General features: G+C 47.7%; 2 protein-coding genes across 2 annotated transcripts; one reads left to right on the top strand and one right to left on the bottom strand.

The window, feature by feature from the left end:
• Positions 1 to 5127: 5127 nt before the first annotated feature.
• On the top strand, positions 5128 to 8236 carry si:ch211-250n8.1 (uncharacterized). The gene is made up of 16 exons (XM_029133178.1): positions 5128 to 5279; positions 5479 to 5586; positions 5751 to 5826; positions 5909 to 6065; positions 6149 to 6194; positions 6288 to 6346; positions 6454 to 6489; positions 6591 to 6643; positions 6718 to 6850; positions 6992 to 7206; positions 7291 to 7336; positions 7428 to 7493; positions 7573 to 7632; positions 7716 to 7801; positions 7995 to 8089; positions 8159 to 8236. Exons 1-16 carry the CDS (start codon positions 5243 to 5245, stop codon positions 8191 to 8193), a joined length of 1308 nt encoding a protein of 435 aa, XP_028989011.1. The 5' UTR covers positions 5128 to 5242; the 3' UTR covers positions 8194 to 8236.
• A 38-nt stretch (positions 8237 to 8274) lies between these two features.
• Positions 8275 to 9653, bottom strand: LOC114845317 (histone H3.3A). Its single transcript, XM_041068383.2, has 4 exons — positions 9520 to 9653; positions 9281 to 9418; positions 9046 to 9199; positions 8275 to 8948 (listed from the first exon to the last, which is right to left on the bottom strand). The coding sequence occupies exons 2-4, from the start codon at positions 9406 to 9408 to the stop codon at positions 8820 to 8822; spliced, it is 411 nt and encodes a 136-aa protein (XP_040924317.1). The 5' UTR covers positions 9409 to 9418; positions 9520 to 9653; the 3' UTR covers positions 8275 to 8819.
• Positions 9654 to 9901: the final 248 nt, after the last annotated feature.

Genomic DNA, 9901 nt, shown 5'->3' on the forward strand with positions numbered 1-9901 from the left:
GATCTACTCCGTGTATTTAACCACCACCTGTCACATCAGTTCTCCGCCAGATCGTTGTTTACTGATTCCTTGTTCTCACGCTCCAGCATTCGTCTTGTTCAGCTTACCCCGTTATCGACCCTGTTACGTTTTTGATCTTTGCTTCTCGTCTGATCCTGACCACCCTCGTAAGTCACTCTGTTACTGGACTCTGCTCGTTTCTGGACCTGTCTACGCCCGCCGATTCTGTTCCTGTGATCTGAGCCCTTTCTGGTTTTGACTCCCGCCTGTCCTCGGACCCGAATTCGCCTAACCCCTGTGGTGTTATTAATCTGTGCCTTCCTGTGAATGACCTGGACCGTTTTGTGACCTGGATTCTGTCATTAAATACTTCTTTAATCATATCCACTGTCTACCGAGTCCTCGCTGTGCATGTGGGTCCGTTCATCTGCCGTTCCGTGACACAGATGCTGATCCATGACAGAACCCAGACGCCTAAAGCCAAAACAGAACAGAACAGGGAGGGAAGAGGGAGGACAGGAGGCGGTCAGAACCAAAAACAAGGTTGCACAAAGTAACCACACAAGTCCACAAGGTAAGTCCATAGCATGAGAAGCACAGAGTCCAAAAAACACAGTCCACCAAGGGGGCACACAACGCCCAAATCCCCCTCTCATGGAGGGTGGTGACGAGGAGAATCCCGACCCAGCAGTCGCTGGGACGAAACGGCACACAGGGTGCCCAGGGGCAAACGGCAGGCTCTGGGAGGCTGGCGCCAATGCCAGCTACCTCCAGAACCCCACAGGGAATGACGGCATCCTCCAGACGAGGAACCAGGAAAGTCGAGGCGGTCGGCGACAAAACAGGAAATACCAAGACACTTGCGCAAAAGAGAGCAGAAGGCCCCGGTTTCAGGACTGGAGTGAACCAGCCTGAGCCACCAGGACAGGGGACTTGTACAGCTTCATCATGGCCAGCAGGAAATGGAGCTGGAGCGGGCCCTTCTTGAGGGCCAACGGGGCCGCAAGCGGCCTCTTCCTCGGGGCCGATAGGGACTGGAACAGCAACTTCTTCAGGGACGACAGGGACCAGGACGGCCTCCACGTCGGGGCCGACGGGGAACAGACTAGCCGTCTCTTCAGGGACGGCCTTCACTTTGGGGCCGACGGGGACTGGAACGACCTCCACTTTGGGGCCGACGGGGAACAGACTAGCCGCCTCTTCAGGGACGGCCTCCAATTCAGGGCCAACAGGAACTAGAACGGCGTCCTCTTCGGGGCCGACAGGGACTAGAACGGCCTCCTTCTCGGAGCCGACAGGGGCAGGGACGGCCTCTGCTGGGCCGGCAGGGGTAAGAGTCTAGTTTGGCTGGGCGTCAGCGGAGCTTGACGGGGCAGAAGCTGGGCTTGACTGGGCCGGGCAGCAACAGAGAATAGGACAGGTGAGAAACCTGTGGTGGGTGGGGAAAAACTACAAACATACCTGCGATGACGGTGGGGGTGTCATCAACAATGGACAGGATTCATCCTTTGCTGGATCCCTCCAGGGCCTGGGTGTCAGACCTGGGACACCGCCAACGTGGTCTAGGGCGACTCCCCACAGGAATCAAGGCAGAGTCAGGAGGTAAAGCCACTACAGGCGAAGTGGCGACAGGAACGTGGGTTTGAGCCAGCAGAGCGGCGACAGGAATGTGGGCCGGCGCTGGAGAAAACGATGGCGAAAGCAGCCAGTTAGCGCCAACGGGTACAGCAGAGCGCATGCCAAATTCATCCGCATCCCCATGGAGCCTGGGAACAGCGCCCTTATCTCAGGGTAGTGAAACCACCAGTGCTCCTCAAAAATCTTCACCGCCTGTCTCATCACTCGGAGCCGTGCCCTTAAGCCGGATGCCTCTGCTTATTCCCTCACGAGCTCTGTGAAAAACCAATAATGTTCCTATATTGTAGAGTTGGAGTAAATGATCCATTAAATACATAAAGAAGGAGGTTCATGTTATCAAAGGCCTGAAAGAGTGACAGAAGCACAAATATTGCAGTCACCTACTAAATGAAGACAGTTCTTGTAGTACAGTGCTCTAATGACTTCCAGTCCCTTTAGCTGCTTCACAGCAAGGGGTAGCTGGCGTTACAGGCTGACTTCATACATTTATACAACACAAAGAACCACGTTAGCTTCTTTTACCCAATCAGAAGACAGTGCAGGGGACTCAGCGCTTTTGTAGAACATGAAATTTTTCTCACTGCCGTCAATGCACACGATGTAATGGGAAAAATTGGGCCTTTGTGCTTTTTCTTATCCAACACAGTCGTCATGTGCTGGTTAGGTGCAATACTGAACATTCTTACACAAGCAACTAATCTCTTTTGCCCTGTCGTACAGTCCTTCAAGTTTAAAAATCTAATGTTCTGTTTGACCAACTAATATTTTATGATGTGTTTCTGTCTTTTACACCCCAGTCTCTGGCTCCATCCTATCTGACTCCCCACCAGACCCAAGGCTGTAAAATTGAATACATCTTGTCTTTGAAGCTTGGTGTTCCTTTTCTTTTGATAACAAGACACAATGATGCAGAATGTAAACATTCTCACTCACAGCGAGATGCGAAATAAACTCCTAATAAAATGTTCTGAATAAAACAATATACCACTTAAACTGTGCCACAGCACAGTTGAACCCCCCCACCCCCCCCCTCCACCGCATGGTGCAGCCCAGTGCAAAGGCTTCGTGTGGATCCCAGAGGGAGATGAGCGCCTGCTGGCTGAAGCCCTGCATGAAGTGGGTCCACTGTCCATTGTGGTTGAAATCTCCCATAAAGAGACAGATGAGAGAATTGTCTTTTGTGTGATTTATTATAAAAAGAAAGGGAAATAAAAATAATGAGGAAAGCAAATCAAAAACATGGATGTTGATCGTGCACATCAGCAAACCAGGTCTGATGGGGGGTCGAGTAGGATGAAGCCAGAGATTGGGTGTAAAAGACAAACACATATCATAACCTTAATAACTTGATGTACGTCAGGGCACAAGAGATTAGATGTTTGTATAAGAATGTTCAGTCAGTCTCTGTTGCTGGTGGTCCAGAGAGGACCCTGGTCCCTGTGCTCTCTACTCTTATGTGTGCAGGTCTCTCACCTTGCAAGTTGTAACCAACAACTTGGAGGCGCAAATGCATGATTGACACTAAGTTGACGAGAGGCTAGGGGTCACCATCCAACCTTTAGCTTCGTCCATGGAAACCGCAGCGTTGGACGGTCGTCGGCGTCTTCTTTGCCGGCCGGGGCTGGGTTTTCCTTTGTTAGTTGAAAAGGTTCGCTGCATGCCTTGCTGATTGCCAGGATCTCAATGACATCACGATCCGTGATTCTTATCCTCTGCCGCTGTTGTCCTCCGACTTTGAGTTGCTGTCCGATGCCAAGTACTTCACCAAGATGGATCTCAGTAACGCAAGAGTGGCCAAACTCCTGTGGGGGAGAGTAGGTTGGAGAATGAGAGCCAGTTGGTTGGCAAGAGTCATCAGACCTATACTTTAAGAGCGGCGAGTTCCAAAGTTCCTCCCATTGAGTGTAATACATTTGTCTGAGACTTTTTCAGAGAAACACAGAAGTATAACATTTTGAAATTGCAACTGTGGCTGTACAGATGACTACACCTGGTGCTGATACATGGAAGACAGCTCTAGAGCGCCACCTACTGGCCAAAACAAGAACCAACAGTACTAAACTAAAGTTAAACTACAAACTTTTGTACAGTGGCCACAATGTTTAGTCTTCAAACATAAAACGTACACCAGTTGATCATTAAAGCCTTGGCATTCAAGAAGTTGAGTTATTTTTTTGTTATAGGTATTATGGTTTTCTGCAAGAAGCCTGTTTAGCAGGGGTGCAACTCTGCTTTCACAGAGCAGAATGAGTCTCATTTTCCTGCCTTTGGTCTCCGTGACAACAAGGCAACTGCAGCTTTGACTGACAGGTCACACTCCTGATGCTCAGTGTAGCAGCTCTATGGATATTACTGATTAGTTCATTACACTGTTTGATTATTCATTAATAATCAGACACTTCCTCTAAATCTTTTCAAATTAAAAGCATCAATGCAAATCTGCTTTCAACTGGTTTATTATGAGTAGGTAATGAGACTATTTTACAATTTAACAATTACTTACATACTTCGATATCCTTTCAAAATAAAAGCACCAATTTAATTTATCAGCTTTTTTAGTCATTTTTTTGCCTCTGAGTGGGTAATGAGTAATTAATAAGACTGTTTTACAGGTTAGTAACTTTCCACACACCCTTTCCAAATACCTTAGATAAAAATTAAACCAAAAAAAAGTTTTATAGAAAGACTTTTGGTTTTGACTGGTTAAATATGACTACTTAATGAGACTAGTTTAAAGTTTAGTAATTACCTGCACTTTGCGTCCATATCCTTTTAAAATAAGAGCACCAATCTAAATCTTTAGCTAAATACAGCAATGTTTCTGCTTTCAACTGGTTTAATGTGACTAGTTAGGACTCTTTTACTGTTTAGCAATTACCTCCTTCAAAGCTCCAACGTTTTCATCTGCAGCTACTTTCAGATGTATTAAATGTTTCCATAACTTTAAGCTATTTTTAACTCTTGAACTAAAACGATTTATTTATAAAAAATCAATCCAAAAGTCAAATCTTTTTCAGCTTTCCTCAGTTTGAAATGCAACTGCTTCAGCTTCCTCTTCTTCTTCTTCTTCTTCTTCTTCAGCAAATTTTTAGTTCTGTTTAAACAACTCATTCTCTTCAAACACATTCATCTGTGCTTTACATGCTTCAGCTACTTCCAGCAATTCTCCAGGAATACATTCAGCATGGCAACATTCACTGTGCATTTGTCTATGAAAATGCTATATCTAGTTATTATTATTATTATTTAACCCCGTGCTATTTTAACGTGTACTTGAGCTTCTACTTATCTGAACAGCAGATGTCACTACAACCAACCAATACGTCTTATCTCTATGTGTTGATTTTCATCTAAAACACATTTTAAATTCTAATCTACAGCTCCCTTTTCCGCATCGTGGCTCGGGCCCTTTTGTTATTGGCGTGTCATTATTTACCATCCTGCTTTTACATAAGCAGCCTGATCTCTGTCTCCGCATCCGTGCACTGAGGAATGGGACGGTGTCTCGGTATGTTGCGAAGGCAACGCGGAAGTGTGGAAGCTGCGCGTGCCGCCGCTGTCTTCAAATGACAGCGCGTCGGCGTTTGTGCCTCGGATCCTCGGCATGGCTCCCAAAGACCCTCTGCTGGGGACGCTCAAGGGTGAGCATCGTTGACGTGCGCGTTAGAAGGCGACAATGTGTCAATATTAACCGAATCCAGCTATCGCGCGTATTTAATATGGCTCGTGTCGGTTCTGTTCGCGTTGCAGAGGCGCAGCCGTTTTTATATAGTATCTGTTATATAGTATTGCTGTTGCGCGCGTGACGGACCGACGTTTGTCGTCCCCCCCCCCCCCCAGTGTGCGTCCTGAACCTGCAGTCGGACGGGGAAGCGGTGACGGACACCAACCCTCACCTCGCCTCCTGCTGTGAGCTGATCGAGCTCGTGCTCAGGAAGGGGCTGCAACGTCAGTAGCCCCTACAGCCTCCTTTATGTTATCTCATGCATCTGAGTGGTCTGTGATTGTTGTTTAAATCAATAGGAATGCTGCAGATATGATGTGAAGCAGTACGGTGCATGGGAGAATCATGTTTATTTATTTTAATGAGTGAGTGTTTGTTTTCCCCTCAGAACCAGTTCTCAGTCTGGTCCAAAGAGACTACTGGCAGTGCTTTGAGCAGCTTCCCCTTCAGGATGCCTGTGGCAGGTAGTAACACCGGTCCACCTATTGATTGTCACACAAAGGACATTTAAATGGGCTTGGTAACGATTGTTGTCCACCACTGTAGGTTCTCTGCTCTGTCACTGGCGTTGGAGCAGAGCAGAGTTTGCAGGAAGCTGCTCTCGTCTCAAGGCCGCGGCCGCTATCTCCTCCGGTTGGCGCTGAGCCGCAAGGTTCTGGCCCAGTTCATCTCCCACCTGCTGCACACACCCAGGGTCCTGGAGGTCAGAACACAGACCTGATGCCGTCTGCGCTTTTACCCGGCACTCTCACATTCTCAGATTTAAACTGTCTTTCTCTGCTCCAGTGGTACAGCCCAGTTAAATCCATTCTCAGAAATGAGGAGTTCATGGGTGAGTTGATGTCATTATTTCCACCAAACACAGCGAGATGAGGAAATTCATGGCCCAGCAGACGTTAAAGGGGCTCTGCTTGCTCTCTTTCAGAGCCGTTCATGTCTCTTCTGCTGGTCCTCACCCACATGGAGTTTAAACTGGATATGGAGGTCAGAGCATTTATGAAATGCTGCAAATAAAAGTATTTTGCGGTAAAATATGAGCTTTAACAGTAGGCAGCTTGAGACTAATCACCACTTCTGGTCTCTTGAGGCAGAATTGTAGCTTTTTGGATGAGAGCTGGGTCCTACCTGTAAGTATTAAATACTGTTTATGATTTTATTGCATAATATTATAATAACAGTATCATTACAGCTTAGATGAATATTATTGAAACTATTTGTGTGTTTATAGGTGTGTGAAGTATATGAAGTAGTTCCCTGTCGTGAGGTCGGGATGGTGTTAAGGTTTGTGTTTTCAATCTTAAACAATATCTCCCCTTTTACTGCGTGGGACCAGTTTGTCTTGGCCCGTTTTCCAGGTATCTGAGCGGGCGCGTGTTCGTCCTCGAGCTGACGCCCGGGGGCCAGGCCGACGTCGACGGGTACATCCGTCCCGGCGACATCATCGACGAGATCAACGGGACCTCACTGAGGAACTCCAAGTGTGGACAGGTGCAGTGGGATCGTCGCAGCTCGTCTCGAAGCCGTTTCCGACAGCGGCCGGTCACACCCTTGACAAACCCTACACATGTTTGCATAATTACCATCTAGCCACAGGTTCTACATAAAGTGGCGTATTCCTGACTTTCCCAGGCAGGTGTGGTCATGTCTCGGCTGAAGGGCTGCCCTCTGTCCATCCGCGTCCTGCGATGGAGGGCCCACGACGGCACCGTGTATCGGCCCCTTGTTAAACTCCTGAGGGCCCTGAGGACGGAGAACCCCGCGCTGCAGCTGGGCCCCGCTTCCTCCCAACAGTCGGCCGTGACGGAGCGGAGGCCTTCCCCATCACAGTGTCTCCACGACGGGAGGCAAGATGGTTGTTCGGTCGCTCAAGGATCAACAACTTGTGTGTCCTCCTGTTATTAAGACATGTTTACATCTTTCTTTAACAGGATTGTCTACATTGTTCAATACTTGGGAAGAGTAAACATTGGAATGGTACATAATACTCTGTTTAACACATGTTCAGTAATCTTCTATGAACATTTATGCTTTTTGTTTCATCTGATCTGTTTTTGCCTTTTATTAGTTTGGAGGCAAGGAGGTTCTACAAAACGCAATTCCACAAGTGTTACAGAAAAACCTGCCAAGCAAGGTAATAAATCTCAAAGCAAATTGCCCCTACATTGTGTTTGGCTCTGACTGGAGAACAACCTGTCCTTTTTTTCCTGCAGGAGGTGCTCTTGGATATGAAGGAAACACATCTGACATGCACAGACAGAAACAGCAAGAAGGTAGCGAGATCCACAATTGGTGTTCATGTGTCTTTGCCTCACAATTCAGATTGTTGCAGCTCCAGTTCTTCTGTTCTCCCCAGAACCTGTTCCAACATCACTACCCAGAGATTTCATGCGTAGGGAGGTTCAGCCAACCCGACTACACAATATTTGCATTCTGTGTGGCGTAAGTGTCAGATTTACATATCAAACGGCCATTAATTTATCAGTAGGCACCATGAAGGCAGATCTATAATTCAGGCCTTTTGTAGTTTGGGTCACGCCTCCCCATAGAAACACTGTTGTAAACCTCAGCGCTTGGCTGTGTTGTCATTGGTTGGACCTAGATGTCATTGAAGCCTGATTGGCTCCTTTCACAGAGACACCCCAGACCCCACTCAGTCAACAGGGTTCTGCTGTGTAGCACTAAAAGCCGGCACCATCAAGGAATGCGAAGAGATCGTCAGTCGAATAGGTGAGAAAGCAGCTACAAACTGTCAAATATCAACAAAACATCTGTATGACGAGTGTCTCTCCCTTGCAGCGATTGGCTTCAAGCATACAGAGTGGTTTGTATGATTCAGTGTGTGCCATGTGTAAATAAATGTGTTTAAGCATTTAAGTCTGTGTCTGCGTCACAATGAGGTACAGCACGCACAGTTTTCTACTCATAAAGACCTTTAATAGAAAGACATGTGACAACATTTTCATAAATATTAAATGTAGCTGCCAAGATTTTATGTTTGAAAACATGTAAAAAGCAGTCCAGAAAAATAGAGTGTGCCATGCTCGTTGTCGCCGAGTGGAGGATCACTGCAGCGAGACCTTGAGCAAGGCATGCTGGCATTTTGTTCTAAGTGGTAGATGAGTGAAGAAACACTGGACCCCCCCTCGTGGAAGATGTGAACAATGCATCCACAATCTGATGACTTCATCCCAAAAAGGAGCCAAAATAGCCACGTGGAAGTTTAGAAGGTGGCATGATTGTTACACAGTAATGACCCATGTAATAGGTAGATATAACTAATTCACTACACTTCCAACTACCTACAGAGTACTCAGGCTGGTGGAATGGTTGATCTAAAATACAATAGAAAAAGCAAATACCTTGTAAAAAAAAATACCCCCAAAATTAAAAAATGTCCACAAAATGGTTAAGTACGATAAATAGGATTATTTGTCTTGGCAACGCTGCCGCTGGGCGCTTAGGCCCTCTCTCCCCTTATCCTACGAGCCAGCTGGATGTCTTTGGGCATGATGGTGACACGTTTGGCGTGGATGGCGCACAGGTTGGTGTCCTCAAACAGACCCACCAGGTATGCCTCGCTGGCCTCCTGTTAGGCAGACAGGCAGGCACCCGCGCTTTAGTTACTTGCTCACACAGCTCTACTGCAAAGACATCCCTCATCCTTCCCACCACAACCCGCTCACCTGCAGAGCACCGATGGCAGCACTCTGGAAGCGCAGATCAGTCTTGAAATCCTGGGCAATCTCTCTCACCAAACGCTGGAAGGGCAGCTTGCGGATGAGGAGCTCGGTGGACTTCTGGTAGCGACGGATCTCCCTCAGCGCCACAGTTCCGGGCCTAAGGGTTCAGGGGTTGACATTTAGACCTAACATGCAGTGACCGATGAGGCCAACAATACGTGGATATTACGGTGCACACCTGTAACGATGGGGCTTCTTCACTCCCCCCGTGGACGGCGCGCTCTTCCTGGCTGCCTTGGTAGCCAGCTGCTTCCTCGGCGCCTTTCCTCCAGTGGATTTACGGGCAGTTTGCTTGGTACGGGCCATGTCGCAGGTGCTGGAACGCACATTGTGTTATTTTAAAACGCATGGATTTGAGTTTAGGCTAAACCAACCCGACGAGGTAACCCAATCAGCTCATTAGCTCGTCAGGCTAACCTGCTAGCCTAGCACAATATCACACAGCTCCCCTCCCCCAGGTTACGGCTTGTGGGAGGCGACGGCTTTGCGCCAGATTGCGCCCGTACGTGTGAACCGGTTTACCACCAAAGCCTAAAAATAAAAGAAGAAATCCCCCTCCAAGTGAGTCACTTTACTACGACTGAACAACAGTGTCGCCGACATTTAGAAATCAGCGCCAACAGGCACAACCGGCGGTGTGTCAACACACGGCGCCGTGGCCGGCCGAGCCGCTCTCCTTTCCCCAGTTCGCCATTTTCTGTTTCTCTTTTCAGACAGACGGCATTGCCTCGGCTGTGCTAAAGCAACATTAGCCTAGTCGCAATTAGTTTCGCCCAAATCCACTTTCGTCCAACAAAAT

The sequence above is a fragment of the Betta splendens genome, chromosome 19 (genome assembly GCF_900634795.4).
Source record: "Betta splendens chromosome 19, fBetSpl5.4, whole genome shotgun sequence".
NCBI lineage: Eukaryota > Metazoa > Chordata > Actinopteri > Anabantiformes > Osphronemidae > Betta > Betta splendens.